Below are 26,589 nucleotides of genomic sequence, written 5' to 3'. Positions count from 1 at the left end.
GCACCCGAATGGCACTAAGGCAGGCACAAGGTGAGCGTCTCTGAGGTAGGCATTCCACAGCTGGGGAGCCAACACTGAAAAAGGCCCTGCCCTGCCCCCTAACTCAGTGGGAATGCTCACAGAAAGGGCTCCAGAGAAGATCTGAAATTCCAAACAGATATACGTGAAGAGGGAGAAGTATTCTGGTCCCAAACTGTGAAGGACCTTAAAGGTCATTTGGGGTAGGGAAGTGTCTAGGAGTGGGGGAAGTCAAGGAGGTGACGGTGATTGTAAGTGAAAAGCAAAAAGCATGGGGAAGGAGAAGGGTCAGCTGAGGTAAGACTCTTCAGGTAGCCAGCCTTCCTGAGCTTCCTCAACACATATAGGTATGCAGTTCTTCTCCTCTACCTCAGTGGTGTAGCGCTGGTTGCCAGAACCCGGGGCCGTGGGGATGGGAGGGAGGGAAATGGACAGAGCATGCATGCGCCACTCAAGAGATTGCAGGCACGAATATAAGAAAAGAAGAGTCGTTCCATTGCCTAGAGAGGTCACTTCCTGGTTCACACGCAGAAGACGTTTTCAGCAGATCCCAGTGTCGGATGCGCACAGCTGTATTGAGGCAGAACCGGGTATTGAGATTTGGCACCCCCTAACAATTTTGTTCTCGAAATTTGTGTTCTCGAAGCTACTAACATGAGTTTGACCAAACTGCGGGAACAATGGAAGACAGGAGTTCCTGGCGTGCTCTGGTCCAAGGGCCGTGAAGAGTCGGGCACGACTAAACGACTAAACAACAACAACAATTTTGTGCCTGGGGTGACTGCCCTTTTGCCACCCCACCCCCCGAAAAAAAATCACCACTGCTCTACCCTGGCTCTAATCCTGCCAGGGCTCACACCTTCTGCTGTTCACTGACTCAAATGCCTGCATCCCAGCCCTGAAACATAAGTGTTAAGATATAATTGGTTTTGTGCATGCATCTGCCTTCGTGTATAATAGAATCCTACTGTATTATGTGGTCGTGTTCTTTGGGTTTGTGTTGAGGTTCCCCCTCCCTTTCAGATGCAAGATGTCCCTTTCAGGCCAGGGTTCTTATCCTTTTTACTAAAGTTTTAAGCAAAAAAAAGGGGGGGGGTAACCTGTTACATAGTTCAAGAATTGTGTGTGTGTGTTCGTTTTCTCCTTCCACCTAATGGATATGCACTAAATGGATGCTCTTTAGGCAGTTTAAGCAGAGAGTGCCCGCTTTCAAAAAAATTAGCTTGCCGGCACTATTGAAATCGCCAAAAAAAGCAGAGTCAGCATCTGAGCCCATTTCAGTATTTCGCAGAATGACATTTTATTTAGCAATGTAGAATTTGTTAAACGGCTCCCTTGAGCTTTAAAAGCGTCTCTCGATGTTTGCAGGACCTGCGGGAAGTATGGCTTAATTATCCTCTGCACCCTCTCCAAGTAAGTGTCTCCCTTTTCCGTAAGGAATTTCAGAGTGCTTTTCTTCTTCTTCTTTTCTTTCTCTCTCTCCCCGCCCCCCCCCCCCCGTTCCCAAGGATGCCTTTTTAGCAGCATTAAACTGCACTGACATCCCTGAACATCTAGCAGCCACATGGCCTTTGTGAATTTCTTTTGTGGCTAATAACTGCCGAGAGCTCGGGCTCAAGGGTGGGCAAGGCCTTCAGAGTACCTCAGGCAACAGGCAGGCAGTAATTTGGCAGGTGGGTGGCAGGCACAGGACAGGTGAGCGGCAGATTTATAGTCTGGTGGCAAAAGGGAGGGAGATAACCCGGCCGTCTTCCTTGCTAGAAAATCTCCCCAAGTGGAAGAGTGCAACAAAAATGGGAGCTTTGTAGCAGACAGCATCACGTGGCCGGCCTCTTACTTCATGATTCCTCTCAGCATCAGGACCATTCTGGGCTGGGGAGTGACTCTCCCAGGTGAACCTGGGATCCAGTTTTCTCCCTGGACAGCGGCCCCTAGTAGTGAGTGATCCGCAGGGATTCCTAGTTTGAAGTCATCCTTGCTTTTGACAGTAAGCTTCCTGGGAAGAATGCCTATTCATTGAGCATAATGGCAAGGGTGACATCATCTCAAATTTAGCAACGCCGTTAAATAATAAATGCATCTGGTGTTTATATTTTTTTTATATTTTTTTGAATGCCTCAAACCCCTTCATGTACATTATGGAGGTCACTGCACTGGCAGTGGTCTCTCTTCCTCCAACTCCAAACAGTATTAGAAACTAATAGTACTTTCAGTATTTTTGTGAGGATGAGTGGCATAAAAATGCACAGTAAGTGATTCATGCTGAAACCCCACCGATCTGAACTACTTGTGTAGTTGGTCTGCATATAACTTTATCAGTGTTGTGGAAGGCCCGCAAAGAAGTTGAAATCCCCTACCTTTTCCAGTTGCGAAAACTCGGTCTAAAAGATGGCCGAAATAATTCTCTGTACTCGGGATCTGCCCATAGAAAGGCTACTTCTCAGCAAAAAGGGGGCAAAACCCTTTTGGAAAATGTTAATTATGCTTCTGCAAAACCCCAAAGTAAGAGCATTGTATTATCATTTAGCTTCTCGCTAAATCATTTAATTTGAAAATACTAAATTAGAGAAAGAAGGCGGAGGAATTGATAGTGAAATACTGAAGTTACTTGCCACACACACACACACACACACAGAGAGAGAGAGAGAGAGAGAGAGAGAGAGAGAGAGAGAGAGAGAGAGTCGTACCTTGGAAGTCAAACGGAATCCGTTCCAGAAGTCCGTTCGACTTCCTAAACGTTTGGAAACCGAAGCGCGGCTTTTGATTGGCTGCAGGAACACTCACTTTGGGGTTTCGATCGTTCGGGAGCCAATTTGTTTGGGAGGCAAGGCATTCGAGATCCAAGGTACGACTGTATATAAAAGAAACATTTGAACCAAGACTTTTTCTTTTAAAAAAAATATTTATGTTTATATCCTTCTAATCCTCAGCATACAATTGCTGTCAGGACAGTGGAACAACAGAAAATATGAATAGGGCCAGTTTTTTTTAAAAAAATCACTAAAATAGCAAAAAGTGTAATCAATCAATTGAGAAAAGCTAATAAAAAATAACATTGTTGGATGTGTGCAGAGAGCTCAAAGGCCCTAGTGACATTGATGTTTTTACTTCAGAAATATCTGCTGCCTTTCAACCTGTAAAAAAGTAATGTGCAGTAGCCACTGAAAATCTGCTTTTTGTTTCAGCCCCATGTCTCCTTGGTAATATGCAAAGTAAATACCACAGTGTTCATTATTTTGTCAGCTCCAGCTTCCTTAATTGGGCCTTAAATCTTTCTTCTAAGTTCATGCTGTTTTCTACGTTCATATTTTCTTTACAGCTGCAAGAGTCCAATACTGACCGACAGCTGATTGAGACATCTCCCGTCCTCCAGAAATTGACTGAGTTCGAGGAAGCCATCGGAGTAATTTTCACTCACGTTCGGCTTCTGGCCCGGGCTTTCACTTTGAGAACTGTCGGATTTAACCACCTGACCCTGTGAGTTTGTTGGGCATTTCTTTCTCCCCCCCCCCCAGTAAAGTTTATGATTATTTCATTTTAGAACGTACCGTATTCACACGATTCTAATGCGCCGCTGAATCTAAGGCACACCTCAATTTTCAAAACCTTGAAACCCCAAAAGTATTGGCTGGCGCCATCAAATATCATGCGCGCCCTAATTTCCGCGGCGTAATTTGGCCCCCAAAAAGGTGCGCATTGCATCCGAGTAAATGTGGTGTATGAAACAGAGAGAACAGTTACAGCAACAGGCGAAAATTAAAATGCGGAAAACTTAACTGTAAAATAGAATCAGAGTTGGAAGAGACCACAAGGGCCATCCAGTCCAACCCCCTGCCAAGCAGGAAACACCATCAAAGCATTCCTGACAGATGGCTGTCAAGCCTCCGCTTAAAGACCTCCAAAGAAGGAGACTCCACCACACTCCTTGGCAGCAAATTCCACTGTCGAACAGCTCTCACTGTCAGGAAGTTCTTCCTAAAGTTTAGGTGGATTCCTCTTTCTTGTAGTTTGAATCCATTGCCCCGTGTCCGCTTTCTGGAGCAGCAGAAAACAACCTTTCTCCCTCCTCTATAGGTTTGGAGAATGCGTTGAAAAGTTTGCCAGTGGTTTTAAAACGGATCTCAGGCGTTCCTTTCCGAACAGGCAGCTTGGTCCAGTTTGCCAGCTGTAGATGCTCCTGGATAGGGATCGCCTGACCACGGTAGACCAGCCTCATGACTGGATCACTGTAACACGTTCTGTGACTGGATCACTGGATTACGCTGCCCGGAAGCGCCAGCCGGTGCAGAATGAAGCGGTCAAACTGCCGAGAAAGGAGCTGTGCCAACAAATGGACCAGTTCTCCGTCTTCCCTCTAGTCTTCAATCTTGTCACCCTCTATGAGTTGGGGGGTGGTTTCCTGAAGTGGGGAGACTCCCGTTCTTGTGGCGATGGGAAAGTCAGAGTTCTAATAAAATGCAAGGGAAACCACCAAGAGACCCTCACATGTTGGGCGATAGGAATGATGAGCTGTGAGGACAAAAATATTGCAGAAATATTTGAAATCTGTTTGAAATGACTCGGCTGTTTAGTGCTTTTTTAGGGGGGGGGGACACATGCGGTTCTTTTTATATATAATGTATATATATGACAATATAATTATACAGTCATACCTTGGATCCCGAACGCCTTGCGAGTCGAATGTTTTGGCTCCCGGATGCCACAAACCCCGGAAGTGAGTGTTCCGGTTTGCAAAAATTCTTTGGCACCTGAACGTTTGACGCCACTTCTGCGGCTTCCAATTGGTTGCAGGAGCTTCCTGCAGCCAATCAGAAGTCGCGCCTTGGTTGCCAAACGTTTTGGAAGTCGAACAGACTTCGGGAACGGATCCCGTTCAAATTCCAAGGTACGACTGTAATATTATAATATTAATATAATATATAAATACATTATATAATTATATAATATATAATATTTATTATATTATTAAATGTAATATAATTATAATAATTATGTATCCTTTTATATGTTATATATTAAAATATTTTTATTACATTTTCAAATTTTATATCACAAATTAAACATTTTTTTTAATTTTACCATACATTTATTGACTTCCCTCCTCTTCCAAGGTTCATTTAATTTCCTCACCATTCCTGCACATTTTGATATATCCGTCTAATTCTATTCTCCTATCATCAATATTTATTACACTGTGAAATTTACTTTAATACTGCCAGCGTTTTCAGCTGTACACAACTGTTTCCCATATAACCGACAAAAAAAAATCCCGCTTCTCCTTAAATGCCTTGCGCAGGAGCCATGCTAAATCGTTCCAATTTTAGCTTAAATGCTGCCAAAGCGAGCCCAACGCACCAGCAGTTCCATAGCAAGGAAAGGCTTGTTCTTCTACCTTATCGACTTCATTGCTTTCTACCTCTTTCTGTTTCAGGGGCCACAACCAGAGGATGGAATTCTTGGGGGATTCCATAATGCAGCTGGTGGCCACGGAGTATTTATTCATACATTTCCCAGATCATCATGAAGGCCACCTAACGGTGAGATTGCCACCTGTCACTCTTCTCCGGGAGCAGAACTTGACAAGTCGGAGGGGGCAGGAGAGACGGAGGGCAGGGGGGGGGGAAGAGAGAATGAATTGTAGAAGCAGCGAGTGAATTATTCTGGGCTTGATGAAGACCCGCCGCCTCAGTGGCTGCCTGCTCTTAATAAAGTCCTGTTAATTTGAAGATGTGAATCCAGCTGCGATCCACAAAGTTTTGATTCCTGCCACCCAGGCGTGATGTCTTCTCTTCTTTAAAGCAGATCAATAGCTTTAATAACTGCCGCGATTAACTTGTTCCACCTCAAAACTACAAGTAGCGCTTGTTTGCAACTGTGTGAAAGCACTTGGGGGGTAGACGGATAGTTTGAACATGGGGTCTTTAGGAATCCTTTTTTATTTTTGGCTCAGGGCTAATAGGTAGCTCAAGGCAACAAACAAATCAAGTTTGCCTTTCTTTCTAAGAATATCTGCTTCATTTCAGCAACACGCAAGTGTGGGGTGGTCTCTCGACCGTTCAGCTAGACATTTATTGCAGCTTGCTTACCTTGCCCCATAGAACTTAATGGGATCCCTTTAGAATCAATCCTTCTCCCCAGCCGAATATCCCCACCATAGAAAGGCAGAGAGCCAGTGTGGTGTAGTGGTTAAGAGCGGTAGACTCGTAATCTGGGGGACCGGGTTTGTGTCTCCGCTTCTTCACATGCAGCTGCTGGGTGACCTTGGGCTAGTCACACTTCTCTGAAGTCTCTCAGCCCCACTCACCTCACAGAGTGTTTGTTGTGGGGGAGGAAGGGAAAGGAGAGTGTTAGCCGCTCGTGAGACTCCTTCGGGATATCAAATCCAAACTCTTCTTCTTCTTCTTCTTCTTCTTCTTCTTCTTCTTCTTCTTCTTCTTCTTCTTCTTCTTCTTCCTCTTCTTCTTTCCTGTTCGTGCTTCTCTCCCTCCCTTTATCACGCATGCTCTCAGGGCACGGCACGATAAGCCACTTAAAACCACGACTAACCAATCTTTAAATAAGTACCATTGCTATTAAACGAGGGCGAATCAAAGAGATAAGCCGAAACACAGCTAGCTACGTCTCAGTGCTCAGTCTAGGAATGATATCATCCCATCAGTGCCTGTGCATTGCCAGAAAGAGAAAAATCGGCCGTGGTTGCAGCGTATCGGCCACTTGCGGCCAAGCGAAGATGCCCGGGGGCCAGGAGGGCACCAGAGGTCTCCACCATCTGGAGATGCGTGCCCAGGGATCCTTGGATCTCGACTGTTTTCACACACCGATACCCCACCCTGTAGAATCCTATCCGTTATATGTTATCTGCGCAATCAGGATGAATTTAAGGAACCAAAAGGTTGTCTTGGAAGATACGGCTTTCGAGCTGCCTGGCCCCCAAATGGCAACCAGGCATTCCATTTGGGCAGCTGTAACCCCGGTTTAAGGAGTCCTTTGGCGCCGAGCTTATACCTCTGAGTTTCTGCATGGTTAGGGCGCCATTTTCCTACGCTAACTGGAGTGCGACCACAATCCAGGAAACTTGCGTTTATTTATCCAGATATTGATGCTATTTCAATCGCCTTTGTGCTAGCCAGAAGTTGAAGCCTCTCCTAGAAATTTCTTTCCGAATGCGACCAAATCTTTTTTTTTTTAAAGAGGCACAAAGAAGATCCAGTTTTGACTTTATGCTGTCCATCCCTTCCAACCCCCCCCCCCCCCCGCCCTCCTTTGCTCTCTTCTGCATATTTCCACTCGGCCAGTAGCTCCGAGGAAGGCTAACCCCTGATTTCAAAGACCCGAGTGCTCTTTGAACTCGCAGCTGAAGTGCCAGGGCATTTTAATGTTTAACCAAAGTTACGTTTTAAGCAGCGTGCACGTTTTCCATCCCCACCGCTTTCTCCCTCGGTCCCCTTCCTCTGCCTTCTGCCCGAGACCTTCTCTTAAGCATAATTTGGGCCTGTCTCCCTTCTGTCTTCTGATGAATAAATATGACATGTTAAATTTCCTTATCAGCGCACCTGCCCCCTCTGCCGAGCTCCCTTTCATCTGATCAGACTGAAATAAGCTTTCAAAAGTTGCTTTCATGTTTCGGGCGCACGTTAGTGTTTCGTTTCGCACCGCTCTCGTGCTTTGCCAGCCCCCGCCCGTATCGTTCCATCTTCCACAGAAATTTCACCTCCTCCGTTGTTCACCCAGCCTTCGCATCCTATGCAAATTTCAGCGTGCCATTAGGTTCTGCTTTCCGAGCCGGCGGTTCGCTGCGGACGTTGCCCCAAAAACCGGTTGCGTGCTTGTTCTTTTGGAAAGTGTCTGCTGTTAATTAAAGCGCTGGGCTCCTCTCTTCCTGTCAACCGGTTCTCGGTTCTCATAGTGCTTAATTCTTCGCCGCCACAGGTGGCTGCATTTTTTGACAATTAACATTGCAGTCCTCCTGCGACGGACACATTGGGGACCAGATCGCTTTGCCCGGTGTGAGAGGATTATACGTTGCCAAGTCTATTTACCTTAAATTGGCTGAAGCCATAGTAATATTCACGGATCCAGGATGAGAGCGATAAATCGACCGCCTGTTACCGCGGCTCTTGCAACATCCTTTAGACAATTGGAGAGGATTATAGGTAAGCAGCACCTTAAGGCTGCTCCATCATTACACAGGAGCTCTCTCTGCTTTGTATGCACAGTGGAAGCAAGAGCACGCTTCTATCTGCAAGAGAAATTGAGCTTGGCATATTTTCTGCCCATTAGCTTGCTTCAACAGAAAGCTGGACACGAGTCGGGTGCTTCTGAACCAAGACAAATCGTAGTATAATCGTAGTATAATCTTAGGATAAGCACAAACCGTGGTTTGCCAGTTTGGACCAAATGATAAACTACAGATTGCTTCAAGCTAGGAAAGGAGGGAGAGGATAGTTGTGTGCTGTGGGCAGGAAGGAGCACCCAACATTTCAGGGATGTGGGTGGCGCTGTGGTCTAAACCACTGGGCCTAGAGCTTGCCGATCGGAAGGTCGGCGGTTTGGATCCGCACGACGGGGTGAGCTCCCATTGCTCTATCCCAGCTCCTGCCAACCTAGCAGTTCGAAAGCACACCAGTGTGACTAGATAAGTAGGTACCGCTGCGGCGGGAAGGTAAACTGCATTTCTGTGCGCTCTGGCATTCGTCACAGTGTCCCGTTGCACCAGAAGCAGTTTAGTCATTCTGGCCACATGACCTGGAAAGCTTTCTGTAGACAAATGCCGACTCCCTTGGCCTGAAAGCAGAGATGAGTGCCGCACCCCATAGTCCAGGGGCCATTTACCTTTTTACCTTACACAACACTGAGGGTCCACGTTGGGTACAATTTATGTAACCCTAAACCATGTTTTGGTGTTACATCTGAACCACTTTGGTGTGCTTTGTCTGCCTCTTTCTGATTAGTTTGTATTAAAGTTTTTTTGGTGTGTGTTACAAAGCAAACAGATCAACAGGGAAAGGTACACCTATTGTCTCCACTTTCAATTCATAGTCATTTTCTCAGTACGTTTACGTTTGGCGAGAGACACTTTTGTCTTTTTTTTTAAATAAAAATTTATTGGATTTTCCAAATTAAACCAATTACAAATACCCACATCCCATACAAAACAACACAATACACCAACACACAAAAACAACACAATTACTTAAAAATCCATCACTTCTTCCAAATCTTACTTGGGACCTCCTCTCGCCCTCCCTTGTGCGTTCATTTCGAATCTTTTTTAGTAACTTTGTAACTTTGTAAAATCTAAATCCTTATAACTAATCTTAATCTTACAATTATAATCAACAAATCTTATATCATGCAACTTATTCTTATCAAATAAAACATCACATTTCAAATCTTAACTTCTTATATCCTTTCTTCTCTTAACTCAGTAAAGCTGTTACTCTTATTACTTCTAACTCTAAGGCGAGAAACACTTTTGTCATAGACATCTTTCTGAGACTCCTTCCGTCGCTCCTGCTCTGTAGGGGGAGCCGTAGAACCATGAGAAGCCTCGTTAGGTCAAGCCAGGTCCATCCATCTCAGCATCGCCAACTTTGATTGGCGGCTTCAGTCTGTGTTTTCCGACAGTCCCAGCCCTACTGGGGACTGAACCTGGAACCATCTGCTGCAACCCCTCTTCCCCTCACTTTTGGATCCCCACCCCACCAAACATCAATCTGGTTTCCATACAACCCTCCCTCTAAGAAGCTCAGAACAACATGGTGGCCCCTCCTCTGTCCCCCAGCAACCCTGTGAGGTAGGCTAGTCTGAAAGACAGTGTGTGGCTCAAGGTGAGCTTCGTGGCTAAAGAGGGAATTAAACCGAATTCTCCATGCAATAAACCGAACACTCAGACCACACTGGCGGTTCCCTCTCACCCATCTTCTTAGTCCTGTTCTAGTAGGTCCCTCACCAGGTGTCTTCCTTATAGGGTGTCGTCCTAAGTGCCCAGGTGAGAAACCTCTTTCGACACCCATCTACTATTCCCACCGACAATGCCTTTGTTGAGCTCTTACCAGCCACCCAGGTTTCCTGAATCAAGGCTGCAGCAAGTCATGTTTACCTACTAATCTTGCCCGGTGCTCCAGTGATCTCCAGATTCCTGTAGCAGGACCTACCGAGAAAGATTAGAGCGACATGCGCCACTCGCTCCCATTTGAAAGCGGAGATTCAGTTGGCAGGAACGTGGCGCAGCCGGGAGGGGGAAGAGAAGGAGAAACTCTTCTCCCGCCTCACTTTGGGGCTGAGGGACCGAGCAGTTGACTGTATGGGTCAGACAGATCAGCATCAGGAGAAGGTCCCCGGTATTAAGTGGTTAGCATGAGCGGCAACTTGACGTAGGAAGAAAATCTAGCTAGAGGTGACTCGGTTTCTTCTGTTTTGCCAAGCAACGGCTGGGGAAAATGGTTCCTCCCAAGAATTTGGGGGGTGTGCTTACCTGAGCGCTCTCTGTTGTGTCGGTAGCTGTTGCGGAGCTCCCTGGTCAACAACAGAACGCAGGCCAAAGTCGCCGAAGAACTGGGCATGCAGGAGTTCGCCATTACAAACGACAAGACCAAGCGCCCCGTAGCCTTACGGACGAAGACGCTGGCGGATCTTTTAGAATGTGAGTGCTGCCATCTTCTGTTTCATCCCAAAGCAAACGAAGGGTGACGTTAAAGGTGACAGCAGATAGCAGAAGCGAAAAAGTCCTTAGCCAATTTTCTGTGCTATAAGAGATATTGTTTTTTTAAAAAAAAAAAAAAAACACCCCAAAAGTGGGTTTGGTGGATTCCAGAATCCATTGGGAATGCACATGGCAGTAGTTGAAGGTGCCATTTGGAGGGAGATTTTGTTTCTTTAAACTGTGGTTCTGTTGCATGTCTTTTGCTTTCCCCAAAAGGTATATTGAGCTGTGTGTGTGTATTGAGGTATTGGCGTGTGTTTCTACACTTATTTACATTTAATTGATTCATCAAGTTACGGCACCCGTTGATTAATGTTGGTGCCTACATTGGCTCCCAGTACATTTCCGAGCACAATTCAAAGTGTTGGTGCTGACCTTTAAAGCCCTAAACGGCCTCGGTCCAGTATACCTGAAGGAGCGTCTCCACCCCCATCGTTCAGCCCGGACACTGGCATCCAGTGCCAAGGGCCTTCTGGCGGTTGCCTCCCTGCGAGAAGCGAGGTTATAGGGAACCAGGCATCGGGCCTTCTTGGTAGTGGCACCCGCCCTGTGGAACGCCCTCCCATCAGATGCCAATGAAATAAACAACTACAGTGGTACCTCGAGTTACAAACACCTCAGGTTACAAACGCTTCAGGTTACAAACTCCGCTAACCTGGAAGAGTGACCTCGAGTTGAGAACTTTGCCCCAGGATGAGAACGGAAATCGTGTGCCGGCGGTGCAGCGGCACCAAGTGGCCCCATTAGTGAAAGCCTGCCTCTAGTTAAGAACAGTTTCAGGTTAAGAATGGACCTCTGGAACGAATTAAGTACATAACTAGAGGTAGCACTGTATCTGACTTTTAGAAGACATCTGAAGGCAGCCCTGTTTAGCGAAGTTTTTAATGTTTGGTATTTTATCGCTTTTTTAATATTCCCCCGAGTGGCTGGGGAAACCCAGCCAGATAGGTAAGGTATAAATATATTATTATTATTATTATTATTATTATTATTATTATTATTATTATTATTATTGCTTTGGTGGTCATGGCGAACCACATTGGGGAAGGGCTGTGCAGGAGTTTGCACCAGAGGGAAGGAGGACTGGAGAGAGGAAACATGTGGTTCTGTAGCCCGTTCTTGATCTCTTAACACGGGCAGCCAACATGGTGCTCCCCAGATGTTGCTGGACTAGAATTCCCATTAGCCTTAGCCAGAATTTCCAATGGTTGGGGCTCTGGAAGTTGTAGTTCAACACCTGGAGGGCCGGCTCCATGTTGGGTTATCCCTATCTTAAAGAGATCATGAGCATTACGTAGCATGTGGCAGGAAAGCAAACATTCCGTATTACTTGCTTTTAGATGCCCCTTTGCAAGTACAGAAATAAAGGGGAAATAGTTATTATTTTATTTTAAATACAGTCAATTTGCAGTTTCATAAATGGCATTGCTTCGGAAGGTACGGTCGAGTAAACCCCCATAGTGAAGTTTAAATCCCTTTTCAGCTAATTTTTTTTAAAAAAGTTTATTTGTTTTTTTAAGGTTCTCCTTCCAGTGCAAGTGAAGTGGCAATAAATAACGGGCCAAGGAAGTTAATCTCCATCCAGAGCATTTTAATACATTTTGAGAGTTGAGCAGGTCCCGTGTCTCTTGCCAAATCCTTTTAGTAAATGGAAGTTGTTCACAAACAATCGTGATTGATAACCGAAGCACTGAGAGTGTATACTTTGCAGAGATTTATTTCTTAGACGTTATAGTCTGCTGGCTAAACCACAGGATTTAGAAGTCCAGACTCTGTCCCCAGCTCTTCAGAATGCTTCATTAATTTGTGCAGATGTTGACAATTCAGTGACTCAGTTTTCAGCTCTTGTCAAGGAGAGGTTACAGGCAGAGCACAGGATTTGCTCTTCGGTGACCTTGTACTAGAGAACGGGATAGGCAACCTGGCGTCCTCCACATTTTCCGGAATACAACACCCATCAGCTTCGGCCAGGATTAGCAATGGCTGTGGATGATGGGATTTGTAGTCCTGCAGCATCTGGGGGGCACCAGATTGTCTATTATTATTATTATTATTAGACCAACTGTGGTGAACTGCATGGCTGGAGGGAAGGAAGGAATTGCTTAGAGGAGCAATTGCTTTTAGGGAGCAATTGGGATCTGTCCAGTTAAAGCATTTAGTGTGTCTGGGTTTAAGAGAGTGAATGGGGTTCTTAGGAGTAAGTCGAGGAGATGAGGTCTCCTGTTTCGTAAAAAGGAGAGCATTGTTGCGATTGTTATTATTGGTTTCTATTGATTTATTGGTTTGTTTGTTGCCTGCCTAGGATATTCTGTTTTTTAACGTTGTCTTTTTATATATCCTGTAAGCTGCCCAGAGTGGCTGGGGAAACCCAGCCAGATGGGTGGTGGGAAATAAATTACGACGACGAACAAAAAGAGCTTCACACCATAATGCTTCATTAACCAAGAAACATAGCTTGATATATATTTGCTTTCTATTTTTTCATGAATAAAACTCACGACATTGTTAATTCTAGTCTGGTCTCCCAAGGGATTTATGTTTTGAGAGTTTGAACACCGACCCAGAAGCAAAAAGGGGGGGGGGAGCAGAGTGGACACATGTAAATCTAGGGACAACGTTGTTCTTGGTGAGACCATGCAACGGCCGTCTTCTCAACTGTACGAAGGACGCCCTTAGCGTAATGCAACTTTAAAGGGTCTTAAGGAGGGAGAGGCTGTTGGGAATGTGACCTGCTTCACATAACCAATTCCTGACTTAAGAAGCCGCTCTGAACATCAGATGTGCTTATTCGTCGACCGCGTGTCTTCACCCCACATTAGATGGAAGCTGTAAGTCTGCAGATTAGACATGCAGAGGTGCAACACTGCTATGAGATTGCTCCACAATGGCCAGGCAGCACCTCACACTTTGGAATTAAAGGCAAGAGACACTTTCGTGGAGCTATGACCCTTAGGAACCTTTTCCCCAAAGGAGGTCAGTTGACCCTCGCAGCCGTGGAAGTGGCTAGAAGAAGCACACCCTCTGCAACATGACCTCCCTAAGCGTTTTTTTTACGTGCTTCTGGACTGTGCTGAGTTCCTTCCGCTCGCTCCAAAACATGCAATTTCACAGGCTGAACACCATTCCACCTGTGTTATTTGATGATACAGACGATTGGTGGTCCCACCCCTCGTGTTATTTCATTTTCTTTTCCCTTTTGGAGACTCTCACCTTTCAGCTGCCCTCTGTGCTTGGGGCCTTAACAGACCTCCTAACTCTTCGTTATGTTTTTCACCTTGTTCCAAAGTGGTCAAAAGCTGTGTTGGCCAAGCCACCTTCCCCCCCCCCCTTAAGATGCACTCAAGCAGCTGAGCCACCCAGTTTCTTAGCTCAGAGATATTTGCCGTGAGAGACCTTGAGAGCACCAGAGATTCTCTGCAAGCGTGAACTCTTTTTACCCAGCAAATAACATTACTCGCATGTTTGGTTTTTCTCCCCTCCAGCCTTTATCGCTGCTCTGTACATAGACAAGGACTTAGAATACGTCCACACTTTCATGAACGTCTGCTTTTTCCCACGACTAAAGGTAGGACGGCTTGGAGTTTTGTACGTAATGCAGCAACAAATCTGGGTTTGCCACTGAGTCCCATCTTGATGATAGTGAAAACCTTCGTTCTGTTGCATGCACGTAAAGGTAAAGGGACCCCTGACCATTAGGTCCAGTCACAGACAACTCTGGGGTTGCGGCACTCAGCTCACTTTACTGGCCGAGGGAGCCAGTGTACAGCTTCCGGGTCATGTGGCTAACATGACTAAGCCACTTCTGGCGAACCAGAGCAGCGCATGGAAACGCCGTTTACCTATTTATCTACTTGCACTTTGACGTGCTTTCGAACTGCTAGTTTGGCAGGAGTTGGGACCGAGCAACGGGAGCTCACCCTGTCGCGGGGATTCGAACCGCCAGCCTTCTGATCGACAAGCCCTAGGTTCTGTGGTTTAACCTGGTATAAACCTAAAAAAAAACACCAACATTAACTTTGGGCAAAACTCCTGTTTTTAACCCTGTTTCCAGCCTGTTCCTGCTCCTCTAATTGGAGCCTGTTGTTATTTCTCTACATTATAGGAATTCATTTTAAACCAGGATTGGAACGATCCAAAATCCCAGCTCCAGCAATGCTGCTTAACTCTCCGAACAGAGGGGAAGGAGCCAGACATCCCACTCTATAAGTAAGAAGCCTTTCTCCTCCTTCCTGGCATAAACTAATTATAACTTCGTGAGCCGGTCTCTCATTTTCACCTCCACACTTGGCATTTATTTTTGTCTCCATTTCCATATGACTCGGATTAAGCATCCTCTGCCTTTTGTTTAAAGAAGGGATTAGCTTGCCGTTTCCCCTTTCCGATCTCGAACTCGGCTTCCAGCGCCGCAAATGTAGTCAAGAGAGGCGCTGCATATGGAAGTTGGGATGGCTCTAAATTCAGTGGAAGGTTGGATAATTTGATCCTCGCCGATAAGTTCGCATTCTCCCACCCACAAAATAGTTTCAGTGCCTCCCTTCGCACGTCAGGGGGTGGGGACTGCTGCTTTAAGCAGACTCCGTCACTCCTGCAAGTGTAACTCTCCGGAGTCATTTGGGATCGGTAGCAGAGTTGCTGCTTGTCTGCAGAAAGCATGATGTTTGATGGAGTGGGCAGACTTCAGGCTTGCTTCGTGGCGGGTGGAAGAAGAGTTTGGATTTGATACCCTGTTTTATCACTACCCGAAGGAGTCTCAAAGCGGCCAACAATCTCCTTTCCCTTCCTCCCCCACAACAAACACTCTGTGAGGTGAGTGGAGCTGAGAGACTTCAAAGAAGTGTGACTAGCCCAAGGTCACCCAGCAGCTGCATGTGGAGGAGGGGAGACACGAACCCGGTTCCCCAGATTCCGAGTCTACCGCTCTTAACCACTACACCACACTGACTGTACAGATCCATAGGCAATTTGGGGTGGGCTGTTTGATTGACTTGAAGCCCCCATTTGTCTATTTCCGCTGTAAAGCGTTTCCTACGTGTACCTTAACTGCTGATACTGCGTAGAACCAATACTCAGCGTGACATTGGAGATGGATCAGAGGGAGAGACGGGAAAGAGAAGCAAATTTATCGTTTGTCTGAGAGCTCGTGTCTCATCTTAAAATGGCTGCAGATTTATATCAAACTCTTCGTCCAAAGGGAGAGCTGCCCGGTTAGTAGTGACAGATCCTGCAACTTTCCGTTACTGATGGGGCAATTTGCAGTATTTGCCATTTAGAGCGACAGCATTTGTCACAGTACCTTACATTTCTATCCCGAAGATCTGAATTTGCCAAAAAGTGTAAATGCCTATAATTCTACACCAAGCGTACATAAATACTTCACTTTTAAAGCAATGACGTGTTTGCAGTGCTTTGTAAAATAATCCATAAAGCCCCGTTCGTCTGCAGTCCCGTGATTAATCTTTGCAAACATGGGGGCATTTCTGTTAAGAGGCCTTAGTAAGTCCTGCTTTCAAAAGTGTGACTTTTTTGTGTGTGTGTTACTGTCTTTCCTGGGACTTAGGACTCTGCAAACAGTCGGACCCTCTCATGCCAGGACATACACCGTAGCTGTTTATTTTAAAGGCGAAAGAATAGGATGCGGTAAAGGACCAAGGTATGGTAAATATTTGAATACAAGTTTATTTAAACAGGTGTTTTGAGAGCTACGGTAAATCCTTTGGTGATTTAGATGGTGCTCCTTAAGAAAGCGAATGCTAGAATTCCCACTACTCCCATTTAAGTCCTTTATCTAGCCAAAATAATTTGTTGCAGAGAGGCTCTGCATGGCAGAGGGCCGGGACTAGGGTGCCAGAGACAGAAGGCCTGGGTTCGAATTCTGGTTCAGCCATGGCCTTTCTGAGAAACATTCAGACAGATTAGTCTCTCTCAGCCTGCGTTTCCATTAATGGAAGAATAACAACACACTTTGTAGGTTTGTATTGAAGATGAATGAGGAAAGCATCTTAGGGACTGCACAGCGAGGGTGCCAGCTGCATGATAAATAATATTTAAAGGGTTTCTCCCTCTCCATTGATCACCTCCTTGTCCGGACTGCACTGATTCTAAGAATAAGAGAAAAATAATTCCTAATAAAATATTAGCGGGAAAGTGTTCTGTTTGCTGTAATACCGACATCCATTTTTCTAGAGCTGTATGTTGGTCGGTCGCTCGGTTTTAAATTTAATATTTTCATTAAAACAATTCACCAAAGAATTATGAAAGGGGAAGATCTTAGTGGTATTGATCTGAAGTTTTTAAAAACAACTCGCTGGAACGGGTTTGTGTGTGTGCCTGTGCATGGAGGGTTTTTATGGGAAACAACCGCCCAGTGATTATTTGAAGAATTAGTCTCAGCAGAGCCATCAGAGTGGTTGATTCTCGGAAGCTGTAGTTTACCCCATAAATACATTTACCATGATTTCTCCCCCTTTCCTTTTCTTTTCTTAAAACAGCATTCAGCAAGCAGAGATGTGCGCAGCAATGGATGCCTTGGAAAAATGTAAGAGGTTTTCTTGGATTATTTCGTTCTGGGGGTTGGGGCAGGGAATGTGCAAGCATTACCTCTGGTTGAGAGAGAGGGGGGGGGGAAGTACAGATAAAACAAGCAAATGACGCTCAGCACCAGCATCTCCATCCACCTCCACCTCCCCAATTACTTTTAGACAATTTTGAATTGAAAATTAGCTGACATAACACATTTGGATTAAATCAGAAGTGCTCCCTTCCCCAGTGAAGCAGAGCCATTACGCAAGTTTCCTGGCAAGTGGGTCTCCACAAGCTAGCCGTGGGAAATACTTTTTTAGTTATTCTTTTAATGTCCGGGGCTTTTAAATCGCTCTATCATTAGACCACAGCGACAAGATTTTCTGGGCTAGAAGCAGATACAGCTATGTGGCGCCGTGTGAAATGAGAGGTCGTACTTCCAGGTAGAGAATAAAACAGACTCTGTTATGACCCAACTCGGATAGCCGAGAAAGCATTGCAATCGGAGTCCTTTCTGTTGGGAATAATTCAGGCTGAAATTCCCAGGTGTTCCAAAAAAAAAAAAAAAAGGTTATGTATGCCACTGCTGCAGCCCATGTTTTGCTAGCACAAAAATGGAAAACGAGCGAGGTCCCAACCAAAGAAGAATGGCAACTTAAGTTGACAGAATATGCGCAGCTTGCAGACTTGACATACAGAACAAGAGAACAAGAAGAACATACGTTTAGAGAAGATTGGAAAACGTTTATTGGATATATATGGGAAATAACTGTGTGCAGCTGAAAATGCTGGCAGCATTTGGATAAATTCATTAGTGTAAATAGATCTTGACGGATGTAATAATGGAATACTGAGTGGTATAGTGGTTTTTTTTTGTAAAATATGCAGGTATTTATGATATGCAAAATGAACCATGGAAAGAGAAGAAGGGAAGTCATTGATATTGTAAGGATGTAAAATGAGTACTTTAAGTTGTAAAACAGAAAATTTAATAAGATAGATAGATGATAGATAGATAGATAGATAGATAGCAATCTGTAAATCAGTTCTGTTTTTTTAATATGCACCTCAGACAGTCCGGATGTTCAAATAGCCTTACCTGGTCAATTGGGCAAGAATAAATGATAGGACATAAGCAGAGCCTGCTGGATCAGGCCAGTGGCCCCTCCATCTAGTCCAGCATCTTGTTCTCACAGTGGCCAACCAGATGTGTCCAGATGTGTCCAAAAGCAGGACCCAAGTGCAAAAGCAATCTGGCCGCTTGTGATTCCCAGCAACTGACGTGCAGAGGCAGACTGCCTCGGACAGTAAGGTAAAAGGCAAAAAAGGTAAAGGACCCCTGGGCAGTTAAGTCCAGTCAAAGGCAACTATGAGGTGCGGCGCTCTTCTCTGTTTTCAGGCCGAGGGAGCCGGCGTTCCAGGCCATGTGGCCAGCATGACTAAACCGCTTCTGGTGCAACGGGACACTGTGACGGAAACCAGAGTGCACACATACGCCATTTACCTTACCGCCGGAGCGGTACCTATTTATCTACTTGCACTGATGTGCTTTCGAACTGCTAGGTTGGCAGGAGCTGGGACATAGCAACGGGAGCTCACCCCGTTGCGGGGATTTGAACCGCCCACCTTCTGACCGGCAAGACGAAGAAGAAGAAGAAGAAGAAGAAGAGGAGTTTGGATTTGATATCCCGCTTTATCACTACCCGAAGGAGTCTAAAAGCGGCTAACATTCTCCTTTCCCTTCCTCCCCCACAACAAACACTCTGGGAGATGAGTGGGGCTGAGAGACTTCAAATAAGTGTGACTAGCCCAATGTCACCCAGCAGCTGCATGTGGAGGAGTGGAGACGCGAACCTGGTTCACCAGATTACGAGTGTACCGCTCTGAACCACTACACCACAGCGCCACCCGCGTCCCTTGGACAGTAGAGATGTATCCTAGCTACCGGAGCGAGTATTTTCACCCTCCATTAATTTGTCTAGTCCTCTTTTAAGGCCATCACAAGTTTGCAGCCATCGCTCTCGTGGGAACAAAATCCATTGTTTCACTATGCACTTTGCGAAGAGGTACTTTCTTTCGCCTGTCCTGAATTGTCTAATGTCAAGCTTCACCGGATGGTGCCCAAGTTCTAGTGTTAGGAGAGAGAGAGAGAAACACTTCTCCCAGTGTACGCCACACAAAAAATTGCACACCCTCTGCCATGCCTCCTTTTGCCTGCCTTTCCTCTAAACTGAAAAGCCGCAATTGCTGTAAATTACGGAGCAGTTGCTCTGGCCCCTTGATCGTCTTGTTTGCGCTTTCCCAAACCTTTTCCAATATCCTTTTTAAAGTGAGGTGACCAGAACGGTACACATTATTACTACTTATGAAACCTTTATTAGGCATTTACAAGTAAAATCGCGAGAGAAAGAATCACATACAGGAACTTTAAAATATATATACACAAAGAAACAACAATTAAACTCATAGGCTGATTGTATGTGTGTATATGTAAAATCTAGAATTTCCTCCAAAGTACTCCTTGAAGCACTGCTGCCAAAAACTCGGCTACCCCCACAGTCACCCCTTGGTCAATGTCAGAGAGACATTATTCCAGATGTGGTCACACCATGGAGTTGTATAATAATGTTAAGAAACTTGAAGGGAAATGCCTTCTTGGCAATGTAGAACATCCTCCCATCAGATGTCAAGGGGATAAAGAAATATACAGCTTTTAGAAGACACCTGAAGGCAGCCCTGTATCGAGATGCTTTTAACGTTTGATGTTTTTATTACGTTTTTATATGTGTTGGAAGCTGCCCAGAGTGGCTGGAGCAACCCAGTCAGATGGGTGAGGTAATAATAATAATAATAATAATAATAATAATAATAATAATAATAATATCATCTAGGGTATTCAAAAACCTATAATTAAACATATAGGAAGTCTGTGTGGGTCATTTTTGTTTTTCAAAATGTAGAGACAGTTCTTGCTTTCCCTCTCTGATATGGACATAGGTTGGAAGGTTACTCGTGGTAAGGGGACCTCAAGTCATGTAGTTTGGGTCTGAGCGCATTGCGCTTCACACTCTTGGCCTTTAACAAATGTGGTGTCAGTTGCGTAGGCTCAAGGTGAGATGTGGCAGTAAGCAAGTAAGCGCAAATCTGGCCTTCAGGCATTTGCTTTGAGCATATTTGCTGAAGGTAAAGCGATTTAGCGTGCAGTTTCAGCCTTGAAAATTCAGCAGAGTGGCGGCAGGTTTTTCCATTCTGTGTGCCTTCTGTGTCTAGCCCTCCTCTCCCTCTGTAAGCATAATCCCTCCGAAAAAGTCACAATATTTCAGGCCTAGTTGGCGGGGAGTCGGTCAAGTGAAGTGCTGAGCTCTCTGGCCTTGGTCCAGCGAAGCACTTAAGCCCATGCTTAAATTCAGGCACACGAGTCCTTCCACTGGCATTCATGATCTAGGCATTGTGATTAAAATAAAGTCGGCGCTTTGCTAGATGGGGGCCAGAGCGCTCACCTTGCAGGATTGATTGCAAAACCCGCAAGCTGCTGCCAAAACAGGGACTTTAAATCTTTGTGCTACAACCCCAGATAACTCTTAATCTCATTGAAATCTCTGGCAAAAGTCGCCGTATTTTTATCTATCAAGAGTTGAGCTCATCTGCTTACATCAGCCAAACAGTCAGTAGCCTTCAGCCGCTCTCTTGGAAGGATTAATATCATTTTTTAAAAAAACAGGTGCATTTAAAATGTGCCCTCTTGAGGGAGGTCCGTTTCTACGGCATGATTTCTTTCCATTATTTCCTTTTGTGTACGAATACGGAGGTCGAAAGTGGCATGTGGAGTCTCACCTGTCTGCCCCACATGTAACATTTGCACCCTCTGTACACCCCTGAGTTAATCCGAGAGCCTCCAAAATACGTAAAGGAAAACAATGAAATAGCAGAAGGAGCATTTCCTCCCCCATAGCAGAAGACTTCTGTCTAAAGCCGTCAGAGGTTCTTAAACCCACTGTGTGTGTCAGGGCGACTCAGGTCTTACGAAGACAAGGGCTTTCAAGCAAATCTGTGGGGAAGACAAGCGGGAGACTTCACCGAACTTTTGTCATCCATAAGTGGCACTTAGTCTGGCACATCAGATCTGCAAGAAGAGTACAAAAGGACCACACTTTGCACAGGAGCACCTTTGCGGTACCAAAGACTTAGCAGCTGGTGGCGTCTTCCAGTCTTTTAAGGAGAGAGACCTGGGTGGGTGGGGGTGGGTGGGGGTGGAATCGCTTCTGCAAGAGGAGGTTGTTTGATTGTGGAGATGGCCTTGGGTTCAGAAGTGGCCGAGCCCTTCATTCAAGCCTCCTCCTCAGCCTCTTGCACCAGCTGTGTTTCCTATACAGCCCCCGAAAGCCTCGTCTTCCCAAGGACACCAGCTGTTTCTGCGTCAGCACTAGCAAGTCTTTCACAAAGAGCAGTTTCTCATCTGGCACCACATCCGACGGAGGCGACGCTTTCATCGGAGACCTTCCACCCGGCATTGCCACTATGGATGATGTGTTTGTCTACCTTATTCTGCACCTCTCTTGGCGAGCTGTATATATCAGCTCCCGTTGGCTTCTCGATTGTATACATTGGTTTTTAAGAGCTGGACAGCTTTTTTTCCCTGCCCCTCCCTGATGCCCATTGTCAGGGGCGTCTTAGCCATAGAGGCTAGTGGCACGGGGAACCACGGCTCCACGTTCTGGAGGGCGCCAGGGAAGAAGTCCGGGGGCCACGTCAGCGGCTCGGTAGGGGCAGCAGCCTGCCCGCTGCCAGGGAGAAGGCAGGAGGAAGCGATCGGCAGCAGCGAGCCAGGTGCGCAGCGATCAGTCCTCCCTCCCTCTGTCCCGGGTGGTCGGGAAGGAGCCCGAGGGGTCCCCATGGAAGGGATCCACACGGAACGCCCCAGAGGGAAAGGTGGGCGTGGCGGGGCGCCGGAGGGATCCTTGCACCAAGGCGCCAGATAGGCTTAAGACGGGCCCTGCCCATTATGTTGTTGTTGTTCAGTCGTTCAGTCGTGTCCGACTCTTCGTGACCCCATGGACCAGAGCACGCCAGGCACGCCTATCCTTCACTGTCTCTCGCAGTTTGGCCAAACTCATGATAGTAGCTTCGAGAACACTGTCCAACCATCTCATCCTCTGTCGACCCCTTCTCCTTGTGCCCTCCATCTTTCCCAACATCAGGGTCTTTTCTAGGGAGTCTTCTCTTCTCATGAGGTGGCCAAAGTACTGGAGCCCATTATGGTTATCTTGATTAGCACCAGATGGAGTCCTGCTTGTCCTTGATGAAAAATGATAGCATCCCAAAGTACGGAGACTTTCCCAGCATAGTTTACTGATTTGTTACAAATACTCCATACTTCCCCCCCCCCCCACTAAAATGTTTCATGGTAGAGGCTCACAAATTGCTTAACAAGTACATTTGGGTAGCATATTCAAATGGAGGAATAAATAGCCAGATTCAAATTGTTGATATATACATAAATATACATACATACACAACCATTGCTATTGGGTAACATGATTCCCCACTCACCCACTGTTTGACATGGAAAGATCCTGGAGGCAGCTTTCATTAAAATCATCAAGTTGGCTCTGCTTTTGTCTTCAAGGTGCACGGAAATGCCGTTTACCTTCCCACCACGGCGGTATATATTTATCTACTTGCGCTGGTGTGCTTTTGAACTGCTAGGTTGGCCAGAGCTGGGACAGAACTACAGGAGCTCACCCCGTCACGGGGATTCAAATTGCCCACCTTCTGATCGGCAAGCCCAAGAGGCTCAGTGGTTTAGACCATAGCAGTCCCTAGGCAAAGTCCTGTATTTGTTAGGGCACTGGCTCCCAACCATTTTGGCACAGCCAGCACACATCTTTTAATTTGTATTATGGTTGTTTTATGATGGCCTATACAGTCGTACAGGGACCCAGGTGGCGCTGTGGGTTAAACCACAGAGTCTAGGGCTTGCTGATCAGAAGGTCGGTGGTTCGAATCACTGCCACGGGGTGAGCTCCTGTTGCTCGGTCCCAGCTCCTGCCCACCTAGCAGTTCGAAAGCACGTCAAAGTGCAAGTAGATAAATAGGGACCGCTCCAGCGGGAAGGTAAATGGCGTTTCCGTGCGCTGCTCTGGTTCGCCAGAAGCGGCTTTGTCATGCTGGCCACATGACCCGGAAGCTGTCTGTGGACAAACGCTGGCTCCCTCGGCCTATAGAGCGAGATGAGCGCCGCAACCCCAGAATTGGACATGACTGAACCTGATGGTCAGGGGTCCCTTTACCTTTATACAGTTGTACCTTGGTTTTCGAACAGAATAGTTCTTGAACGTTTTGGCTCCTGAACACCGCAAACCCAGAAGTGACTGTTCCGGTTTGCAAACTATTTTTGGAAGCCGAACGTTTAATGGGGCTTCCCCGGCTTCCGATTGGCTGCAGGAGCTTCCTGCAGCCAATCAGAAGCCACCCTTTGGTTTTTGAACGTTTTGGAAGCCGAATGGACTTCTGGAACGTATTCCGTTCGACTTCCAAGGTATTTGTAATGCTTAATAAAGGTTTGGCAAAGTACAATTTGGGGGGCCTTTTGGCTGGGGAGAATGCTCTTAGCACCCTATTCATTCATGAAACTCTCTGGGAAGCCTTGGGTGAAGTCTCCTGTTTCCACGCCCTGACAGAAATTTTGACTGTGAGTGCGATAAGTAAATGTATTACATGACCGTAGCTGGAAATGTTCCTTATCCTGCCTCGTGTAATAGAATAATGAACCCCCGGAATGCCTGGCCTTTATTTTAACGCATGAAACATTTCTTCTCGTCTCAGATAACTTTCCTCAGATGGCCCATCAGAAACGATTCATTGAGCGGAAGTACAGGCAAGAGCTTAAAGAAATGAGGTGGGAAAGAGAGCATCAGGAAAGAGAGCTGGAGGAAGCGGACGACATCCGGAAATAAGTACAGGCCATGGAAGCAAATGGTGGATTTGCCTGCTTAATAACTTTGATGTAGGCCTGTGGAGACGTAGCCTAGTTTCGCGTCAAGGATGAACGAAGTCTGCTCATTAAATCATGTTTAATGTTAATTGTTACTTTTTTATATAAAAGAAGAAGAAGAATATGTTTTATTCCATTTTTAGCTAGTAAAGTTTTATTCACGAGGCTTAACGAAACAATTTCTTTTAACATTCATTCTGAGGAATTTTGCTTTTATTTTCCATCTCGAGTTTGCGGAATAATAAAGTGTTTTATTTCAAAACGGGTAACCGTCTCCGGAAAAGCTTTGTGTTCGTCGTAGTCTTTAATCATGGGAAATAACAAGGCAGAAATGAGATGCTTTTTCCTCCATCTCGCCTTGATCTCTGCCTGGGTTGTGCTACCGCTGGAAAGACGTGGGTTAATCTGTGCTGGGGTTGGATCCAGGGAGATGAGATGATCTAGCTCAGAAATGTTTCCTCGGTACAGCACCTGACAGAAGGATAAATGAGGGAAATCTCAGCATCATTCACAAGAGATGAACCAAAACGCTGGTTTCCATAAACAGTGTCATCCGTAAGCGAAATCTGAAAAAGAAGAGTTTCTTATAATGTGCACAGTGTGCAGATTGTGCATCCCCTGTCCTGTATTTTCTTTAAGGTGTTTCCACAATCAGTACATACGTACATATATACATACAGTCGTACCTTGAAAGTTGAAGGGATTCCGTTCCGGAAGTCCGTTTTACTTCCAAAACATTCAGAAAACAAAGCGCGGCTTCTGATTGGCTGCAGGAGGCTCCTGCAGCCAGTCGGAAGTCCCATCGGACGTTCAGGTTCCAAAAATAGTTCACAAACCGGAACACTTCACTTCCAGGTTTGCTTCATTCGGGATCCAAAACGTCCCAAGTACCAAGGCATTCGGGATCCAAGGTACGACTGTAATTCTATTTGTATGTATGCCGCCTTTCCATAGTTCAAACCAGAGTGGTCCAACGCTCAGCCCAAGGGCTGCAGGTGGCCCTCAAGGCCTTTTCCACTGGCCCTTGGCAACATTCCCCCCCCCCCAGCCCTCATACTGCCTTCCCAAAGCCAGGTAATCACTGGGTTTGGAGAAGAAGGGGTGAGGGCTCTGGCAGGGTCCTAGAGTCCTCCCTCCGCCTTCCCAAAACCTAGTTAGCACTTTCCCAGGTTGAGGAAGGATGTGAAGGGACTCTAGGCCTGAGTCTTGCACCTTCTTCCCAAAGCCTGGTGCCTTGCTTATCTGGCTTATCCAGAGGAATAATAATTATTATTATTATTATTATTATTATTATTATTATTATTATTTTATTTATTTATTCCCCACCCTTCCCCACCAAACCGGGCTCAGGGCAGCTAACACCAATAAAATCACAACAACAACATAAAACAATTTATTATAATACAGATTAAAATACAATTTAAAATTTAATTTAATTTTTAAATAGCCCACCAATCCCACCAAAAGAATGAAACATCAGGGTTAAACTGAAACCAACCCAAAGGCCAGGCGGAACAGCTCTGTCTTGAAGGCCCTGCGGAAAGATGCCAAATCCCGCAGGGCCCTGGTCTCTTGTGCCAGACTGTTCCACCAAGTCGGGGCCAGTACTGAGAAGGCCCTGGCCCTAGTTGAAGCCAACCTAGCATCCTTGTGGCTCGGGACCTCCAAAAAGTTATTATTTGAGGACCTTAAGGTCCTACCCGGGACATACCAGGAGAGGCGGTCCCTTAGGTATTCAAAGTTTAGTCTTGCTTCTCCTCCCCACACGCTGCAAGGCAGGGTGCGGCCCGCGAGTTCCATATTGAAGTGCTCTTGCTGCCAACTTGGTATGAAAAAGTGGGCCGCCCTGGTTCAAACCATGCTTGAGGCGGCTAGCAACATTAAAAAATGCATAATGACAACAAAAGTAGTAATGAACTGCAAATACAACCTCAAATAATACACAGCAAAATGGAATAATTTCCACATAAATCATGCAATCGAAAATGAAGGTGCCACAACATTGCCTTACGTTGAACGCAACTAAGAGACACTGTGATCTGGGAAAGGAAAAGATACATTGCACGTTCTTTTGGAATTTAATAAAACATTTAATAAAAATCACTTTCAAAAAACAAACCAGCAAGAAACCCCACCCAGCCTGTTCAGCAGCCTCAGGTTTTGTAGCTGGAGTCAGTCCTGGGCTAGGTTAAAAAAACAGGCCTGCAAGGCAGGGAGTAGGTTTTCTAGGATTTATCCCAGTATGTCAGTGTTTTGGAACTCTTTCAGTCATGTTGCACTCCCATGTTTGCAACTTAACGTCAAAACTGGAAGCTATGGCTCCAAACTCTTTACGTCAACTGGGCGAACAAGT

General features: G+C 45.8%; 1 protein-coding gene across 2 annotated transcripts in view; it reads left to right on the top strand.

Moving 5' to 3' along the window:
* The window catches only part of DROSHA (drosha ribonuclease III), a 78,489-nt gene extending 54,032 nt beyond the window's left edge, over window positions 1–24,457 (top strand). Inside the window, exons 23-31 of one of the 2 annotated variants that reach the window (XM_033154411.1) lie at window positions 1,387–1,431; window positions 3,338–3,495; window positions 5,450–5,555; window positions 10,522–10,663; window positions 14,206–14,288; window positions 14,826–14,929; window positions 16,281–16,373; window positions 17,212–17,258; window positions 24,068–24,457. In XM_033154411.1, coding sequence (XP_033010302.1) covers window positions 1,387–1,431; window positions 3,338–3,495; window positions 5,450–5,555; window positions 10,522–10,663; window positions 14,206–14,288; window positions 14,826–14,929; window positions 16,281–16,373; window positions 17,212–17,258; window positions 24,068–24,198 — 909 coding nt within the window. In that variant the 3' untranslated portion in view covers window positions 24,199–24,457. The remainder of the gene's footprint in view (window positions 1–1,386; window positions 1,432–3,337; window positions 3,496–5,449; window positions 5,556–10,521; window positions 10,664–14,205; window positions 14,289–14,825; window positions 14,930–16,280; window positions 16,374–17,211; window positions 17,259–24,067) is intronic. The other variant, XM_033154412.1, reaches the window with a different exon arrangement.
* The last annotated feature ends 2,132 nt before the right edge of the window (window positions 24,458–26,589 follow it).

This window comes from Lacerta agilis, chromosome 7, assembly GCF_009819535.1.
Source record: "Lacerta agilis isolate rLacAgi1 chromosome 7, rLacAgi1.pri, whole genome shotgun sequence".
Lineage (NCBI taxonomy): Eukaryota > Metazoa > Chordata > Lepidosauria > Squamata > Lacertidae > Lacerta > Lacerta agilis.
Note: the sequence above shows the minus strand (reverse complement) of the source record. Positions and strands in the feature narration are given on the sequence as shown.